This window comes from Anolis carolinensis, chromosome 4, assembly GCF_035594765.1.
Source record: "Anolis carolinensis isolate JA03-04 chromosome 4, rAnoCar3.1.pri, whole genome shotgun sequence".
Lineage (NCBI taxonomy): Eukaryota > Metazoa > Chordata > Lepidosauria > Squamata > Dactyloidae > Anolis > Anolis carolinensis.
The window spans coordinates 156,333,302-156,353,415 of NC_085844.1; the positions used below are offsets into that span (position 1 = coordinate 156,333,302).

General features: G+C 39.4%; 1 protein-coding gene across 2 annotated transcripts in view; it reads left to right on the top strand.

Annotated features, from left to right (window-relative positions):
* Positions 1-20,114, top strand: part of mcoln2 (mucolipin TRP cation channel 2) — a 32,093-nt gene extending 11,979 nt beyond the window's left edge. For both annotated transcript variants that reach the window (XM_003223066.4, XM_016994894.2), the window contains exons 3-14: positions 807-980; positions 1,444-1,597; positions 2,745-2,832; positions 2,925-3,021; positions 5,328-5,427; positions 7,341-7,453; positions 8,902-9,051; positions 9,857-9,958; positions 10,039-10,161; positions 12,413-12,619; positions 14,076-14,191; positions 17,553-20,114. In XM_003223066.4, the coding sequence (XP_003223114.2) occupies positions 807-980; positions 1,444-1,597; positions 2,745-2,832; positions 2,925-3,021; positions 5,328-5,427; positions 7,341-7,453; positions 8,902-9,051; positions 9,857-9,958; positions 10,039-10,161; positions 12,413-12,619; positions 14,076-14,191; positions 17,553-17,589 (1,461 nt within the window). In that variant the 3' untranslated portion in view covers positions 17,590-20,114. The remainder of the gene's footprint in view (positions 1-806; positions 981-1,443; positions 1,598-2,744; positions 2,833-2,924; positions 3,022-5,327; positions 5,428-7,340; positions 7,454-8,901; positions 9,052-9,856; positions 9,959-10,038; positions 10,162-12,412; positions 12,620-14,075; positions 14,192-17,552) is intronic.

Below are 20,114 nucleotides of genomic sequence, written 5' to 3' on the forward strand. Positions count from 1 at the left end.
TCCCCATGTCTCCTGTATGATAGTTGGAATGTATCTATTTCTTCTCTTCTCTCTGTCTCTGCTCTCATTCTGATCGGTTGTATAGAATGGATACTTCTCTACTGCAAGCCTTTCTTCTGACCTCTATTTTTGCATCTCTGTGTGTGCTGTACGGTATGTATTGAGATCTCTCTCTGCTTGTGTGGCAGGAGATGTAGTGATTGGAGATTTTTTACTCTCTTTTGAACCCTAGAAGAGATGGAATTATAGAGTAGCTAGCTCTTTCTATTTAAGAAATGTAGTTATTATTCTGTAAATAAACCTTTTGTAATTATAAAGATTGGACTCTGCATGTTTGCTTCCTAAGCTCTAAATTCTTTACAGCCACATAGCACTTCATGCTCCTCCGTGAGCTGAATGCTCAAACTGTAAGTATCCTGTATTGTATTTTTGCATGCTCTGCTGTATTTTTTGGGTAGTTTTCCAGAACACACAACATCCTAACAGTATCAAACTGATTTAATGGTAGTGTTTCAGTCAAGGTAGGTACATAATTACAGCTCATAGAGGGACCCTAGTTTACTGTCAATTTACTAGCCAGGATCTTACCTTCAGAACAAGCTATGATTTAGGATCCGAGTTGGTAAACAAATTGAACAAACCAAGATTGAAACACCAATATTGATGCTTGAAGGAGAAAAGAGGAACATGCAGACCTCATATTAATTCTTGCTCTTAACTTTGTTGCTCCTTATATTTGAAAATGGTCCATTGTCAAATCTAGTTAATCTCATTCTGTTTTTCTTTCGTTCTTTTTTTTAAAAAAGCTCATCCTGTTTGGTTTGAGTAATCAGTTGGTGGTTTCTTTCAAAGAAGAGAACATGGTGGCTTTCAAGCATTTGTTCCTTAAAAACTACTCTGGTGTGGATGAAGATGACTACAGTTGCAGTGTGTACACACAGCAAGATGTTTATGATAGTATCTTTTTTGCAATCAACCAGGCAAGTGCTCATGGTATCTATACAAAGAAGAGAAATTGCAAACATGTTATAATAAATGTTGGAAAATGTTGGAAATAAATGTTGGAAAAAGTATAGGCTTTTTTGTGTCAGGAGCAACTTGAGAAATTGCAATAATTGGCCGTCTGGAAGGATGTTGCCCAGGGGATGCCCAGATGTTTTGATGTTTTACCATCCTTGTGGGAGGCTTTTCTCATGTCCCTGTATGGAACTGGAGCTGATAGAGGGAGCTCATCCACGCTCTCCCTGGTTTGGATTCGAAGCAGCAATTTTCAGGTCAGCAAATGAACCTTCAAGTCAGAAGTTCTGCCGGCAAAAAGGTTTAACCTACTGCGGCACTGGGGACACATGGGTTGCTAAAATGTTTTATAATTGGGCTCTGGCAGGGTTTTATTTCACCCTTAATATACTTCTTATTTTGTGTGTGTGTTTCCTTTGCAATTAGTACCGACAGCTGAAGAATATATCTCTGGGTACACTTGGTTATGAGCAAGATGAAGAGGACTTGGCAGGCCTACAGATATGCAAAAAGCAATACAGGAAAGGCACAATGCTTCCATCCAATGATACCTTGCATATAGACAGTACTATCGAAACAGGTAAGACTGAAACAGAAGGCTGTTGTATTTGCACATTTGTGAAGACACCATTGCCCTTCGTAGTGCAGCTGGGAGGACATGCAAATGACTATGCCTTGCCCAATTTTTGTTAAAACCCCTTCACCATTGTGTGATTGCATGTTTGTAACCAAATGATGCTGATTCCTCATTATCAAAAAAATTGATATCTGTGTGAGCATAATGCCCTTCAATTGACTCTAAAGATTGAATTTTTTTCTGTATGCATATACATGTTATGTTTGAATGGTTATAGCTTGGTTTAACAGCAGGGTTATGCGCTGTTTGCATGCATGTTCCATCCTCCCTATCTAGCAGGTCTTCATGAAAGAGGAGTTGAGTTAACCCTTATTTTCTCTTCCAGAAACTAAAAAGCTATGGTTGCCAACTTTGGGAGAAGCTCAGGTCCAGGCTATTTGTCAAATCACATCTTCCTGTATAGATGATCTTGGGCACTTCGGTCAGTGGAGGAGGCTCTGCTCTTGGTCCCATCCCTCGGCACAAGCACGGCTGGTGGGAACGAGAGAGGGGGCCTTCTCCATGATCGCCCCCGCCTCTGGAACTCCCTCCCTAAAGAAATAAAAATGGCCCCTGCCCTCCTCTCCTTTAAACAGTTATAAACACATCTATGCACCTTAGCATACGGAAAGGAAGATTAACATAATTGTCACCGACTTTAGGGTCGTCAAAAATCAGAAATGGCTCGTAAGCACACAGCTACAGTACCAGTATAAAGAATTTTGTTTACAGAAACTGAGGCTCTGTCTTGGAGATTCAGTTCTTTGTGATGTTACAACACAGTTTATGTTGAAGTTTAAATTTATTTTAAATGAATACCCTATAAACTTGTTTATGCATTCTAGGAAACAGATTCCACTAACACAGTGGTTCTCAATCTGTAGGTCCCCAGGTGTTTCGGCCTACAACTCTCAGAAATCCCATCCATTTACCAGCTGTTAGGATTTCTGGGAGTTGAAGGCCAAAGCATATGGGGACCCACAGGTTGAGAACCACTGCACCAACTCTTGATTCCATAGGATTACAGCCATAGTTTTCTCATGACCGTATAGCTTAAAGTTACTGTGTTTCTTCTTTTGTTTGGGTATTCCTCCTGCCACTACCATTGCAGAATGCATCCAGCTAGACCCACAGGAACTGGCTACTAAGGAAACAAATGACTTGAAGAACTCATCATTTTTCAGCTTTGAGTTTTATAGGTAAAGTGAGTTTTGTGTGAGCAAGGCTTTTATATATTCTTTTAAAGGAGAATAATGGAATATAAACTCATATTATTTTGCTTAATTTATAGGCTCATACAGGTTGACATATCTTTTAAACTAAAAGGCATTGACCTACAGACCATTCATGATCGTGAACTGCCCGACTGTTATGAATTTGAGAATACCGTAAGTGCTATCTTATATTGCAAACACAAAAGACATGGGCTGATACCGTGTCTTGCAACTGTATCTTTGTAACCCACAGATTTGTATTCAGTTATACTACATATTCACAATTGCAAATGCCTCTTGAATCCAACTTTGAACTCCAGGAAGCTTCTCGGAGAAATAGAAGTCTCTTCTGCTGGCTATCAGGGTTTAGCAGAATGACATTTTCAGACCCCTACAACCAACAAATAGGGCTGTGATAATCAGAAAAATGACTTCTATTGAAAAACTTTGTCCCTCTGCAGTTTTCTGGCAATAGGGGGCTGGAAATGTCATCTTACAGCATCCCAGCCATCAACCAAATAGATTTCCATTGCTGTTGGCTGTGAAATTTGGCTTGGGGAATCAGGCTGAGAGACCGTGAGAGAGTCCAGTGTTATTCATTCCATCAGTTGTTTATGACAAACAAGACTCAGCTGTTTGGAATACTTCCATTAACTCCTTTATTTCAGACACGCTAACTACTGAAATCCAATGGAGCTCCCTGATCTTCCCCCACTCCACCTCTTATCTGCCTCCCTTCACTCCTTCCTCCTTTCTTCCATAACTCCACATCTCTCTCGGTGCTTGCTTTGATTCAGCTTTGGATATTGCTGATGTTTTAAAAAACAGTTTCTTTCCAGCTTCAGGGTGGGACACTCCATTGTCTCCCCCTTAGAGACAATTTTTAGATATGCATTCATATCTAAGTTGGCAATTTAGGATCTTGGCCAGTTTCTCCCCTGTCTTAGGCAATTTTTTAGGATGGATCTTCACTCAAGTGTCTTGTAGCCATGGAGTGGTACAAAGATGAAAATAATTCCCATTGTTTTAGGTAAAGGTAAAGGTTTTCCCCTGACATTAAGTCCAGTCGTGTCCGGCTCTGGGGGTTGGAGCTCATCTCCATTTCTAAGCTGAAGAGCTGGCGTTGTCCATAGACACCTCCTAGCAGACACCTCCTAGCCGGCATGACTGCATGGAGTGCCGTTACCTTCCCGCCGGAGCGGTACCTATTGATCTACTCACATTTGCATGTTTTCAAACTGCTAGGTTGGCAGAAGCTGGGGCTAACAGCGGGTGCTCACTCTGCTCCACGGATTCGAACCTGTGACCTTTTGGTCCAAAGGTTCAGCAGCTTAGCGCTTTAACACGCTGCGCCATCGGGGGCTCCCATTGTTTTACCTACCACCAATCCAGTATCAGTTATTTTGCAAATATCTCCTACTTGAGACAGTCATGTTGGTATAAGTCATTGGAAATCAAACTTGAAGCAACTTCTTTATAGTACCATACAGGTAAACTTTTTTTCCTGCCTCTGCATGTTATTGGCTAGTATACTAGTACCCCAGTAAGATGGAGTGGCAGGAACAAGCTGCTTGCCATTTTGTCTGCCCATCATTTATTTCATGTGTCCCACTGATATAAAATTGCTCAATTGATAGTTTTCCAGCATGGGGATGTTTTGAAGGGCTTGATTGCCTGTTACTGAATATAGGCTAATAATTGTTCTCTCTTTTTTGGACTGCATCTCCAGCTAGGCCAAAAAAGTAAAGCTCTGGTCTTATAGAAGGCTTGTGTGTGTGTGTGTGTGTGTGTGTGTGTTTAATAAAATCTTACCGTAAAATATATGTTAAATACATATATTAAGTTTTGTATTAACTATATTATTGTGCTATCTATTTTTGCTTTTGGGTATTTTGATTCCTGTGTGTGATATACAACAATACACAGTGGTGGTCCATGGACTAATTCCAGTCCATGAGCTGATCCAAAGTGAGTAAGTGGGAAAGAAAGAAATGGTTATAGCCAATAGACACAAGTGAGGTGTCAGTCCTAGGAACATGGGCTGGGAAAGAAAATTGTCAGTCCCTATATTGGAGCCCCAGGTGGCGCAGTGGGTTAAAGCGCTGAGCTGCTGAACTTGCTGATCAAAAGGTCGCCGGTTTGAATCCGGGGAGCAGGGTGAGCTCTCGCTGTTAGGCCCAGCTTCTGCCAACGTAGTAGTTTGAAAACATGAAAATGTGAGTAGATCAATAGCTATTATTCTGGCAGGAAGGTAACAGCACTCCATGCAGTCATGCTGGTCACATGACTTCATCAACACTGGTTCTTTGGCTTAGAAATTGAGATGAGCACCAATCCCCAGAGTTGGACACGACGAGACTTAATGTTGGGGAAAAACCTTTACCTACATCAGATAGTCAGAGATAAAATAGTGTAACATTTTATTATTTCATGCAAATAATTTTTTTTGTAAAAAAAACCTCTAATTTTTATATCTGCAGATTACTTTTAACAATAGAGCCCATAGTGGTAAAATGAAAATATTTTTTGATACTGATGCTGACATCCAAGAATGTAAAGACTGGAATATATCTGGCTCAAGTAAGTATTGTGGATGCGAATATGAGATAGAACTGTAATTATGTTCAAAGAAAATAATTGAATTGCTGATGGGTGTTTCATGTCTGTAGGTGCTTTATCATCTTATACATAAACATTTATACCAGTGGTTACCAACCTTTGGGCCCCCAGGTGTTTTGGACTTCAGCTCCCATAGTTCCTAGCAGCTGGTAAACTGGCTGGGATTTCTGGGAGTCGAAGTCCAAACACCTGGAGGCCCAAAGGTTGGGAACCACTGAATTAGTGGATTCAGGCAAAATGTTGCATTGTCCATACAGTTGCAGGTTGGTAAGGTTCACAGTCCCTCAGACTGTTGGGGGCCCAGACTATAGTCTGAAACAACATGAACAAATTTCCATGCCCACTACACATATCTTATTTGTTGTGCAATAAAAATTGAAGAACAATACAATATTTACAATGAAGAACTATTTTAACCAACATAAACATACCAGTATTTCCATGGAAAGTGTTTCAATGAGTCCGCTTTTGGCTGATGTTGTAGTCAAGTTAATCAGGATTGTTGTGTGCCTTCCAGTCATTTTGGACTTAGGGCAACCTTAAGTTTAAAGTTTAGGACAGGGGCCAGGTAAATGACTTTGGTGGGCCGTATCCAGCCCACGAACCTTGAATTGAGGACCCCTACTCTAGATGTACTGTTTATCTGCAAGTGTGTGTAATGGTTTGAGTGTTAGACTAGGACTTTGAAGGCCAGCATTCAGATCTTCGCTCAGTCATGGAAACCCACTGAGTGATTTTGGTTTCATAGGAAGACAGTGTCAAAGCTCCTCTGAAAAAACCTTAGGCTTGCCAAATGTCAGGTTTAATTTGAAAACTCATAGCAACAAATGTGTTGTTTACACTGTATAAGCTACCATGCTCATATTGGGATACTGGAATTAGAAATTATTTACATGCCTAGTAAAAAGTTGTAGGTGAACTTCAGCAGTGGTTTTCAACCTATGTATCCCCGGGTGTTTTGGCGTACAACTCCCAGAAATCCCAGCCAGTTTACCAGCTGTTAGGGCAGTGGTTCTCAACCTGTGGGTTTGGCCTTTAGCTCCCAAAAATCCCAACAGCTGGTGAACTGGCTGGGATTTCAGGGAGTTGAAGGCCAAAACATCTGGGGACCCACAGGTTGAGAACCACTGAGCTAGAGGAATGTTTGCTAAATTGCAAATCAAAATAAAGGAATGGGGATAGAACTGTTTTATAAAAATACAATCTACCTGGAGAACAGTCTTCTTTATGTTCTAATTTTATAATGACATTGTTTTCTTTAAACTGAAAGGTGGGATTGAAAATCTGCAAAATTAATAGCATTAGTTTCAAAGCTGTTAAGTTATATTCAACCCAAATATCTGAGAGAAAAGTACAAAAGATTTCAAAACTAGACACCACATGAAAGCGTAACTGTTTCTGCAAATTTTGTTTCACTCTGCTTTTGGAAAATCCTCTTTATTTTAACTTTATAGTTCCTAGTATCTGCTATGTACATGCTGCTGTAAGAAATTTGTCTTCTAGCTAATTGAGGCATTGTTCTGTAATGTCAGCTTGACAAAATATGTCAAGATTTTAAAGTCAGTGAGTCCTATAGTATTAGTTAAAAAACAAGAACAAAACGTTTCTGCATTGTACCTTTTACTGGGGTTCTGAACTAAGGAGTATATGAGATGGATATGGATCACATATGTGTTTAGAACTTACTGCAGCCTATGTATAAATGTGTAGATTTCCCCCCCCCCCCCTGCATTTTTATCTTTAGCAATTTCAATTTTACAGTTGTGAGACCTATTAAAATAAGTGGGGCTTGTTCTGAACATTAGGTTTTGGTTTGTCCTTCTGTTTGTTTTTGCTTAAAAATACCAATTTTTCTTCTTTTGTTCCTATATTAGTCCAAAAAAATACTCAGTACCTCTTGATTTTCGATGGGTTCGTCATTGTGAGCTGCATCGCTTCCCTTATTCTTTGTACACGATCCATTATCCTTGCTCTCAAACTGCAAAAAGTAAGCATGGTTCTGTCTTTCTGATAGATGTACAGTTGCCTTTGAATTTCCCAAGACATATGGCGTGTGTGGGGATGGGATGAGTCTGCAGAAATGTTAAAGAAAGAATAGTTTGTAGTCTCTTTGACTTGTAGCTTGGCCATACTGTCTAAGGGAATCTGGAAGTTGTAATAGAATGAAGTAACTTCCCTGGGCTCTCTTGAAGAATTCAGTGTAAGACTTAAATTATGCTGTCTGTTGTGTTAACTGCTTTGGATCTATTTCTAAAAGCTATAAATACTGTGGTTAGTTTTTTTTACAATAAACAATTGAACGAAATAGACTCTGAACTGCAAACCCACCTGTGTGCCTTGTTTCTGTAGGGCTTTTTGCCATTTTAATTATGGTAATCATAGGCATCAGTTTGCCTTGATTTCAATGATGTGTTTGGTTCTCAACCTGGGGTCCCCAGATGCTTTTGGCCTACAACTCCCAGAAATCCCAGAGAGTTTACCAGCTGTTAGGTTTTCTGGGAGTTGAAGGTCAAAAACATCTGGGGATCCCAGGTAGAGAACCACTCTGTTAGAATGTTGCTTGACTTTTGAATATTACGTACCAATTAATGACTAAAGTGCTAAATGCCCACAGTCCTAGAAAATGCAGTATGGTAGCTCATGATAGGAAAAAGCTCTCATTCTTGATATCTCTGGATTTTTTCATGCGCTTGCTCTTTTGTGAAATTTCAGTTTGCCTCTTTCTTCTTACATCAATATTTGTTTCTATATTTGGCAGGGTGCCTAATGTCATTTTTCTAGTACTTTGCTCACAGGTACTTATGTCTCGATTGATGATCAGTAAAGGATCCAGCATAATTTTCCATTACATAACTGGTCAGGTTGCACCAGTAGTTATGTGTCTAGGGACCATAAAACATGCACACTATTACTTGCAACACTGGAACACTCCCATTCCACTATCATATTTTCATCTACTGGTCCTTTGGTGGATGCAGGCTTTGGCTACTGAATTTTTTTAATGTATGAAGTTTAACACACACTGACTGAAGTCTGTATGTTTTAAGTGTACAAACTTTAGTTGCATATATTTACTATAAAAGAAAACTGAACATTTTTATAATTGGAAAATATATGTATTTTCATAATCAGTTATTCTTTCCCAGTTTGCTTTCTTTCCCAATGCAATCCTTCAGGGTTTGAATCCCTGCTCAGCCATGGAGACCCACTGGGTGATCTTGGGCAAGTCACATCCTCCCAGTGTCAGAGGAAAGCAAGGTCAAATCTCCTCTGAACAAATATTGCCAAGAAACCCCATGATAGATTTGTCTTAGGGTTGCCATAAGTTGGAAACAACTATTGATGTTGTTGTTGTTGAAGGCACACAACAACAGCAGTAAAGTTTGCCTGAAACCATGGGCACTTCCTGATTCTTCTTCTAATGCTTAAAAACAGAGATTTGTGAAGTTCTTCTTGGAGAAATATAAACGCCACGTATGCAGCGCAGATCGCCTGGAATTCCTAAATGGGTGGTATGTCCTGGTGATTGTTAGTGATATGATGACTATCATTGGCTCTATAATGAAAATGGAAATAAAAGCTAAGGTGAGTCAAAACTGTTTGGTCTGATTAATATAGAGGCTTCAAAAATCTGAAACTCTCATATCTCCTTTGAGGTCATAAAAGGAAGCCATTGTCTCAAAATCTGTGTACTTTGCTTAATATTACCCAGTCTCTGATTAAGGAAGAGTGATACTATCAGTTGTCTTGGTGGATAACCTATATTGGCAACTGAATTCTGTTTCTAATGGATCTCTCTGTAGCTTTCAGTATTGGATTCCTACAGATTGCCTCTCTGCAATGAGATTTTAATTTACAATTGAAGGGATTGTGCGACTTTGGAGGTGTCTATGGACAATGCCGGCTCTTCGGCTTAGAAATGGAGATGAGCACCAACTCCCAGAGTCAGACACGACTAGACTTAATGTCAGGGGAAAACCTTTACCGTTACCTATTGAAGAGATTAAAACTGTTTTAACTTAGTTTTAATAGCAGGCCCAATTCAATCAGTATTGTAACATGTATAATCTGTCTTGTTTTTACTGTACAAGTTGAGCATCGCTTCTCCAGAAATCTTATGTCCTCCAAAATCATCCACATGTGTAGTGACATCTTGCCTTCTGATGGTTCAGTGTACACACACTTCATTTCATGCACAAAATTATTTAAAATATTGTGCAGAAAGTTATCTCCAGGCTTGAAAAAAAATCCAAACTCAAAAATACTTCTGGTCCCAAGCATTCCAGATAAGGGATTCCCAACCTGTAATTTAAAAAATGTCTTGGCAGCTGCCTTGTATCCTACCCATGGGAGATGAATGAAAAATGACTGGATTTCTCCTCTCTTACAGAATCTTACAAGCTACGATGTTTGCAGTATCTTGCTTGGGACATCTACTCTGTTTGTTTGGGTTGGAGTCATTCGGTACCTGGGTTATTTTCAGACTTACAATGTAAGCTCTAGAGTGAAATATTCCTAACTTGTCTCTGTTCTATTGTGAAAATCTGACAACTTCCCCTTTCTTATTCCTAGGTGCTGATTTTAACAATGCAAGCATCGTTGCCCAAAGTTCTTCGGTTTTGTTGTTGTGCTGGAATGATATATCTTGGCTATACTTTCTGTGGCTGGATTGTTCTCGGACCATATCATGAAAAGGTATGGAGGCATATGGGATATTTTTTGAAACCTATTTTGGTATGTAACTAGGATATAATAGAAAAAGAGTTGTAGTATGTGAACAGTAATTTAGATGTGGATAGATGGGTACTTTCATAGTTGTTAGGAGTGCGCAGGATCCTCATGGAAGTGGAAAAAACTGTTAACGCGTTTTATTTGATCTGTTTTGCTTTCAAAATATCTCCTTTTCTGAAAACAAAATATTGTAAAAGAAGAAGAAACTGTGATACTTGGTTTTGATGAGCAACTCCTTTTGCTGGCATCACCAAATGTAATCAAGATACTGCCTGGAGACACAGTGAAAGGTTAATCAGTTCCTTGGTTTTGGCCTACTTCTTGGTGTCTCACAAGGGGGCAGCATTGCACCACATTGGTGTGGCTTGGATGCATACAACCTTTTTACTGAGTACAACATTACATGTCTTAATAGCTGGCTGCCAGCTTTGAGCTTTATTATCCTCTTCTTTTGTTCAAAGTGCCACAAGTCATGGTCTTAATGTGTCTTTCATGAAACTACTGACAGAACAGGCACATTGTTCTGTGTAAAATTGTGCAATATCCTAACGTTTTATCTAATGCTACAAGCTGGCTAGGAAAAGCAAAAGGTGATGTTTTGAAAGTGGCATATCCATCAAAATGTGCTAGAAATGTGTGTGGTGTCTGTATGTGAGTGCACTATGTGAGTATGAGGTCCATATATAGTTTTATGTACGCATAACCACATAAGGTTCAATGCTCCCTTTATTATTGCAAATTATTGCTGTCACAGGCTTCCAAATATGGCCAGAGAAGTATGGCCTATGGGCATATAAATTACCCTGAAGACCCCTTCAAAACTCCTTGAGCTCTCCTACTCCTTTTTTAAAAAGTGCAATTTTGGGGCAAAAATTCTCTGCAAATGGTATCTTGGGGCTCCAGAATGCATGCAAACATGTAAAATTATGGCCAGAAAGCCCGGAAAACTCCCAGCAATCCAGTGATTCTGGCCATGTAAAAACAAACAAACAAAAATTCACGCCCTCCAACTCTATGAACTCTCATAGATCCGCTACTTCCTCTCAAGTACCTTCTTACCATTTTCAAAATGGTGATATTTTTGGATGGAAAACTGAAAAAGAGGGGAATGTAGTTCACAAAAGTGATTGTGGTTGGAAAATTGGCCCAATAAATCTGTTTTAGATATAGAGCTCTGCTCCTTTGTCTCCTAATCATAATAACTAATGTGCAGCATCGTGCTACATTACTATGATATTCATCTCACTCCCTGTGATTAACTATAATGGGTCGGATTGTCCCCTTTCTACAAAGACTATACTGGCTGAGGAAATGTGGGAGCTACAGTAGAGTCTCGCTTATTGAACCTTCGCTTATCCAAAGTTCTGTATTATCCAATGCAGTTTGCCTTTTATTATTCAGTGTTTTTGTAGTAAGTATTTTTAATGCATTGTGATGTTTTGGTGCTAAATTCGTAACAGTAATTACTACATAATGTTACCATGTTTTGAACTGCTTTTTCTGTCAGTTTGTTGTAAAACATAATGTTTTGATGCTTAATTTGTAAAATCATAATGTAGTTTGATGTTTAATAGGCTTTTCCTTAATCCCTCCTTCTTATCCAACATTTTCACTTATCCAGCATTTTGCCAGCACGTTTATGTTGGATAAGCGAGACTCTACTTTTTTTCTCCCAAGCTTTGTTTTTGATTGTAAGAGTGGTATAATGTTTAGGCTTGATACTTATGCACTTTAGGAACCAGCATGGTGTAGTGCTGTGGTTTTCAACCTGTGGGTCCCCAGATGTTTTGGCCTTCAACTCCCAGAAGTCCTAACAGTTGGTAAATTGGCTGGGATTTCTGGGAGTTGTAGGCCAAAACACCTGGGGACCCACAGGTTGAGAAACACTAATATAGCGGTTTGAGTGTTGGACTGCAGTTATGTTCAAATCTCCACTTAGTCATGGAAACCAACTGGGTAGCCTTGAGAAAATCACATTCAGCTTTAGAGGAAGACAAGGGCAACCCCCTCTGAACAAATCTGGCCAAGAAAATGCCATGATAGGTTCACCTTAGGGGTGCTATAAATCAGAAAATGCACAGTAACAACTACTATACGCATTAGAAACACCTTACTGATCAATGAGCCAATTTCGATTTTTAAAATAACACATTTGTTTAATTCAAGTGCTGTGGCTACTGTTGTTGTTAATTATTGTGTTTGCATTGCTTTCTAGTTTGAAGACCTGAATACAGTAGCAGAATGTTTGTTTTCTCTTGTCAATGGCGATGACATGTTTGCGACGTTTGCGCAAATCCAGCAGAAAAGTACTTTAGTGTGGCTCTTCAGTCGACTCTACTTGTACTCCTTCATTAGCCTCTTCATATATATGATCCTGAGCCTTTTTATTGCTCTTATTACAGATGCTTATGACACCATAAAGGTAAAGCCATGGTGTGAAGTGTTTATTTTCATTAAGAGTGAAGAACCTTTGTTAGTCCTTAAGAAAATGATGGTGAAAATGAGCTATTTCAAAGCAGGAATGAGAATAGTGAAACCCTCTAGGTCAGTGTTGCTCAAAGTGATGGTCCTGGGACTAGTGTTAGCGCCTAAGCCATTGGCAACCAAATTCTGTCTATGTTTCCAGGAAGGACATAACAAATCATGCCCAATGGGCACAAATATGATGGTCTCTAGCACATTAGGGAAAAAACTGCTTGTCTCCCACATCACCCAGAGCAGTGTCACTTGAACACTTGAACATCTAAGTCAGTGGTTCTCAACCTGGGGTCCCCTGATGTTTTTGGCCTACAACTCCCAGAAATCCCAGCTAGTTTACCAGCTGTTATGATTTTTGGGAGTTGAAGGCCAAAACCATCTGGGGACCCCACGTTGAGAACCACTGATCTAAGTGATGTTCAGTTGCAGCTTCAAATATTTGAGTGTTCAGGCAATGCTTGATGGAAGCTGCAGTTCAGCAATATCTGGAGGGTTAAATCCCATTTTGATGTAGATTATGGAAATATTTTAGGTGCAGGGAGGCTCATATTGGTAAAGGCTTGAAAACTTGCTGCCATTTAATTTGTCATTTGATTTCATTATTGCTTGTTTAGGCTTGCCCTCTTTTCATAGAAAATCTTGAAGTTTTTCAGTCTTTGTAAGTAGTTGTAGGTTTAGTTTTGATGTTTTTTGAGGTTTTTTTGCTTTTAAACAAAATTTGCTACCCCCACTATTTATTTTTCATGTCAGGGCTCATATTTGCTCATTTGATGTTTTTTTCCTGTGAAGAGTGCATATGTCAACTCTTTCTCTTGACATACTCATGCACGCTAACTAATGGAAGGGTTCTTTACAGAATATAATGACAAATTTAAGCCATCCATAGTTGATCTAGGATAAGCCTTTTTGAGTATTGCATTTTTTCTAAAGTGAGAACAGGGTAGGCTGGGGACAGTCGTAGACTTGTACATAAGGTTGCACAGCATCAGAAAACATTTAAAGGTGAGATATGCTGGTCTCTATTGTTATTTTTAGCAGAAATACTGGAAAGCCATGTGTATGGCTGAAGTAACCTAGTAGTACAATCCTTGGAAAGTACAAACCAGGCCCTGGCAATTGGAAAATGTCATCGTTTGTGCCAACATGTCAATCCAGCTTCTCTGTCTGAATAAAAATAGAAAATGCAGAAAAAATAATATTATTTTTACCTCTTTGCCATTGGTATAGTATAGAATATATCCCCAGCCCCTATTTTAATATATGTTAAATTTAGAAACTTTTGCCAATATGATGTCTCTATCCATTTATTTTGCTCTGTGATATGTCTGGAAGTACAGTAAATGGCTTAACTTGAACCATGCAGCTTCCTAAACACATTACAACACGCCTCTCTGTTTCAGAAATACCAACACATTGGTGCTCCAGTTACAGATCTTTCTGAATTTCTAAAGGATAGCAATGATGAAGAATACAGCAGAGTGCCACAGACATCCCTGAGCTTCTGTTGCTGTAGGAGGTTGGTGTGCTCTCTTTCCACTAGTTCTGCAGTTCTTCCTATACCTTTTTGAGTTTCACTCTTTATGGGGTTTCTAATGGGGCACAAACACAGACTGAATGGAACTTCTATGCCTGTTTTTTTTTATTTACAATTATGAAATGGCTTCTAAAACTAGTGGAGTGTGTCATTCTTTTTTGTATGTGTGATGACTGTCCTAATGAGGCCAGTTGATCTAAATATTTTGTGGACCAGATTGCTTTCCCTGCTGGAAACTGGATATATGGATATCTGTTGATAGACAACAAAAGGAAAGCATGATAATCTCTTCCCTATCTTCATTAGACATCAAGGATATGATTACAATAGGTCCTCCACTTTTGCAGGGGTTAGGATTTCTCTTCTAAGCCTCGACTTTAATGTAGACACTGGGATGCAACAAGAAGGCTAAGGTTGCCTTCATGGTCAAGGGAAACATGGAACAGAAGCAAAAGAGGCCTCTAAAGAAAACCCATACTGTTTTTAAGTCAGGGGAGTCTGTGTACTATCAGATGACAGGTGAGAAGATAAAGCAGCTGTAGGGAGCCCAGAGTCCAAGGCAGCAAGTCAAAATATAATGGGGGTGAGTTCTTGGGTGATGGAGAGTTGAAATAAGGAAGAAACAGTTGGATGGAATCTCTTGTGTGCTATGAAAAAGAAGAATCATTTGTTTTTGTTGGCAGGAAGGAGCTGGATGATTAAGGACTGTCAGCCAAGGAGAAATGCCATATTTCATTGAATCTAAGGCATGCTGTTTTTGCACTTAAGAAGCTTCAAAAATTGGGTGCACTTAAATTCAGTGCCTTAGTCTTGCTAGGAGCTTCCAGTGGCACAGCGAGTTAAACCACTGAGCTGATGAACTTGCTGACCGAAAGTTTCGAATCCAGGGAACGGGGTGAGCTCTCGTTCTTAGCCCCAGCTTCTGCCAACCTAGCAGTTCGAAAACAAGCAAATGTGTGTAGATCACTAGGTACCGCTCTGGCAGGAAGGTAAAGGCACTCCATGACATCATGCCGGCCACATATTCTTGGAGGTGTCTACGGACAATGCTAACTCTTTGGCTTAGAAATTGAGATGAGCACCACCCCTAGAGTCAGACATGACTGGACTTGATGTCAGGGGGAAACCTTTACCTTTACCTTTAGTCTTTCTGGTTTTTATTTTTAAAACTGACTTAGCTCCAGGAAAGAGAAGGAGAAAGGGTCTCATCCCCCAATGGCTCTGCCAGGTCCCTGCCATTTTGTCCTAAGTCAGATGCCTATTTACCATCTGGCTGAGCTAAGTGACACTTTCTGCTTGGATTGCCTCCTTACATCAAAGATTGCACTTCAAAACCTCATTGAAACAAAAATGAAGTATTGTGCATGTAAAGAAAATTCTAAAAAATATTCTAAGAATTTTTTTTCCAAAATTAAAAATTGAATTGAGTATGAATAGATGTTGTATTTCTAGGTGCAAAGATTACTGCAAAGTCAGACTGCAGCCAGGAAATCTAAAAATGTTTACTTCTTGGGAGGAGAGCAATGACCAACCTCGATAAAATAGTGAAGAGTAGAGACATCACACTGGCAATGAAGGTCTACATAGTTAAAGCAGTGGTATTCCCCATAGTAACCTATGGACCATAAAGAAGGCTGAGCAAAGGAAGATAGACTCTTTTGAACTGTGGTGTTGGAGGAGAATTCTGAGAGTGCTTTGGACTGCAAGGAGATCCAACCAGTCCATACTCCAGGAAAGAATTTCCGACTGTTCACTGGAGGGAAGGGGATTAGAGGCAAAGATGAAGTACTTTGGCCACATCATGAGAAGACAGGAAAGCTTGGAGAAGATAATGATGCTGGGGGAAATGGAAGGAAAAAGAAAGAGGGGCTGACCAAAGGTCAGATGGATAGATGGTATCCTTGAAGTGGCTGGCTTGACCTTGAAGGAACTGGGGATGGCAACGGCCAACAGGGAGCTCTGGCATGGACTGGTCCAGGAGGTCACGAAGAGCCAGAAGTGATTGAACAAATAAACAACAACAAAATGAACAGATGCTGAGTTTTTCATAGCAAATTAGCCAGTTTCTTAGCTACATGTGCTTCTCTTGCATCGTAGTGGGTTAGATTGGATGTCATGTGGTCTCTTCCAACTCTTCTGATTCTATATATTTAGCCCTGTATTTAATATTGTGCCTTTATAACCCACACTTCATCAAAGAAAATATCGGAAATATCAGTATGTTTATAGAAAGCTACTTTTAAATAACTATAGGTAATAGTCCTAGGGAGCTATATTCTGTTGTTTGCTTAAGAGGAGGTATTTACAATTACTTCCATAATACCACAAGTTTTCAACAATGCTTCTCCCTATACTCCTTCCTAAAGTGAAAATCAAAATGCAGAATCAAATAAAAACATACATCATGCCCAAAGTTGGTGGCTTCTGGTGTTATTTCTGGATACAGTGAAACACCATAACCGCAGTTTCACTTCCCCACGCTAGGATATTGCCAAATCCTCTAGGTGCTTCTATGGTCTGCTTCCACTGGAAGTTATCATAGAGGTGTGCTGAGTATCTAGCAGATTCTTGGAGAAGACATCTCTATAGGTCCTCCAGCACAGCTTTACAGTATTCTGGGAATGGAAGTCAAATGATTTCATAGCATTCCATCATATCTGTAGTTTCAGGAAACTGTGGTCCAGCTGGAAACTTATCCCACATGGATAAAGGGATCTTACTGTTTAAGCTGTTGAGCCATGGTGGCGCAAGTGGGTTAAACCCTTGTGCCAGCTGAACTGTTGACCTGAAGGTTGGGTTGCTGACCTGAAGGTTTCCGATTCCAATCCGCAAGACAGGGTGAGTTCCCGTCTGTCATCTCTAGCTTGTGGGGACATGAGAGAAGCCTCCCAGCTAACACATCTGGGCATCCCCTGGGCAACATCTCTGTAGCCAGCCAATTCTCTCACACCAGATGCAACTTGCAGTATGTTCTCAAGTTGCTTCTGGCATGATAAAAAAAAACTGTTCAAGCTGAGTGTGGAATATTTTCTGAACGTGTTTAGTCTACATGCTCAGCACTGTGCTTGAAATAGATGTAAGGAGACACTTTTTTACAGCAGGTACATCAATAGTCATCACTGGATATTCCCAAATATATTCTGGAATCATTCTGGAACTTGAGTAGTACTTCAGTTGTGCCCCCCCCCTTTGAACTATCTTTTTGAGGACTAGGATCAACTGCCAAGTGTACATTAATATTGTTTGTAATACTTCTCAGCATATTTAATATTGTTTGTAATACTTCTCAGCATATTTGTATTGCTGCTATGAAATGGTAAATTTCTTGTTCCCCATTCTGCAGGCAGAAAAGTGATGACAACATGATACTTATTAACTGAAGACAGGTGATGCTGGCCTATATTGCTGCAAGGGGAAAAAAGGCAAGAACAAAATACTGTTGGGCAAAGGTAATCTTGAAAGCAGACCCTCTTGAATTGCAACAGAGCACAGCGTGTGCACATGTCTTTTCTATGAACCAGTGACTTTCACTTACGTCGTGGAAAGAGAAGCAGTGGGCCTTCTAGTCATCCACAGCAGAAGGGCCCTAAAGCTACAATGAGCAAGCCTTGACTGAGCATCTGATGACCATATTGCAAGAGCTGATCTCAAGAGGCACTTTAAATAAACACCAGAGTGTTAAGGGTATCTTGGTCACTGCTTGGTTGTAACTTGCTCTCTAGATATTTTTATATTAAAATATTTAATAAAAAATATTTAAATGAAATGCACTTCTTAAACACAAAATAATGCAATTTCTGGCAACTGTAGCTTTATAGTTTATTGTATTTGGTTTTAAGGTGTCCCTCTTCAAATATGAGTTACTGTTCCATGTATACAAACCTAGCACTGTATATTGCTTTTGCTTTCTTATGTTCTGCTTTTTGGTTTATGAAGTTGACTTGAAAGTTTCACTTCACTTGTATATGCACATTTTTCTAAAAGCAAACTAGATTTCAATTGATGTGGGAGGTGTTTCTTTGTGTGATTTGCTCCTATTATTCCCGTAATTCCCATTAATGTTGCAGTTCCAGGCTTACCTTAATTCCAAATTGGGACCTAAATTGTTGATGGACATTCTTCTTGAATAAAAAAATGTATAGGACTGGCAAATGTCACTTTAGCACCTTCAGCATATTCTAGTAATGTCATATGATTTTATTTTAGAAAGAACACAGTGTCTGACTTTTTATTTGGAGCATTGTGATGTAACAACAACCCCATTATAAAGAACAGTCTAGCCATCCATAGTTATGGTAGTTGGTGGATTCTATATCAGTGGGTTTTAGTCTAAATTTTAGAGGAACTATCCAAGGAGCTGGATCTGTTTTGAAGACATAATGCAACTGAGTAGTTGACTTCTTTGAAATTCAGACTATAACATAAATTTAATTCTGACATGAAACCCACCAATGACGTTTGATCCATGCTGTATCTGACTTGTCAACAAATTAAAAATTAGGAACAGTTAATTTAAGAAACCCTTGAAAACTTTCTCGTCACTTAAGTATGATTGAGAGCTTCAAACATCCAGAAGATAAAACTTTCCTGGCAATCCAGGTCACTGGAGCAAATCTTCCTCCAAGACCATTGGGATAAATTGATGCTGTCTTCATTCCTTTGAATTCCTCCCCCATGTACCAGCCATTTTCCCTTTCTTCATTTCCGGTACACCTTCTAGTCAGTATGGTGGGTTTTGGGAGATGGGAAGTTTAGTAGTTGAGAAGAACTTGCAGGGTTGAATGAAGGGAAGATTATGAAGCCAGCAGATTCTTTTCTAGCTGGGCATTTCAGGTCAGCTTCATGAACTTGCTCCTTCTCCCAAGCATATTGAGTTCTTGTAGCATTTCCTGTGATATATCTACTGCCTGGCTTTTCCAGCCAAGAAATTATAGAAACCACAGTCTTTTAAAGCAGCCAGAGACGTCTCTGCACATTAAAAACCATAGTTCTTTGTGTAGCCATTAACTCTTTTAGACCTGGGGACATAGATCTGCAGGAGGATATGATACAATTGTTGCCCAGGATATGATACAATTGTTGCCCAGTCTTCTCTGCTGGAAGTACTTTCATTTTCTGTGTTTAGGTGGTGATTTAGTTCAGTATCTTTTAAATCAGGCATGGGCAAACTTTGGCCTTTCAGGTGTTTTGGATTTCAACTCCCACAATTCCTAACAGCTGGTAAGATGGCTGGGATTTCTGAGAGTTGAAGTCCAAAACACCTGGACGGCTAGTTAGCCCATGCCTGTTTTAAATGTTAAATTCTCTAATATAAATATTTTCTACGGGGATCTATATGTTAATTCTTATTCAAAAACTGTTGAACTGCTTAGTGCATGTAATTCTGTATCATGAAACTAGTGGGAGGCAAGGAAGGCAAAATGGCAGTTTTCAATAGAGAATTATAGTAGTTCTTCCTTATGCTCCTCTTTGTCAACTTACTGTCAACATTTAGTGTCCCTTAGAAGCTAGAAGGAGCATAATATGCTGTTCCTAATGTAAGAAGGAAATAATATTTGTTTGGTCACTGAAGATGTTTTCTCTCCCTGTTGACATCCAATCATTAAAATGAGTTGTAATTGGACTATGAATCATTTTAAAAGGTCATATGAATGGAAGTAGTTAATTCTAATTGATGTGGTGGAAATGACTGAGCACTCAATATTAACCAAAAAGGAGCATTAGCTGTAAGTGGGGCATAATAGGCAATAGATACTCTTCCAAAGTGAGAAGGTCAAATAGCTCTGCACTCTGAAAACCATTTTTTCCTAAAGCTACTTTGTTTTCTGGCTCGTTTCAACCATGCAATCGGCAACCAAGTGATTTGAAAACTCTGGAAAAAATAAAAACCGAGGTGGGAAACATA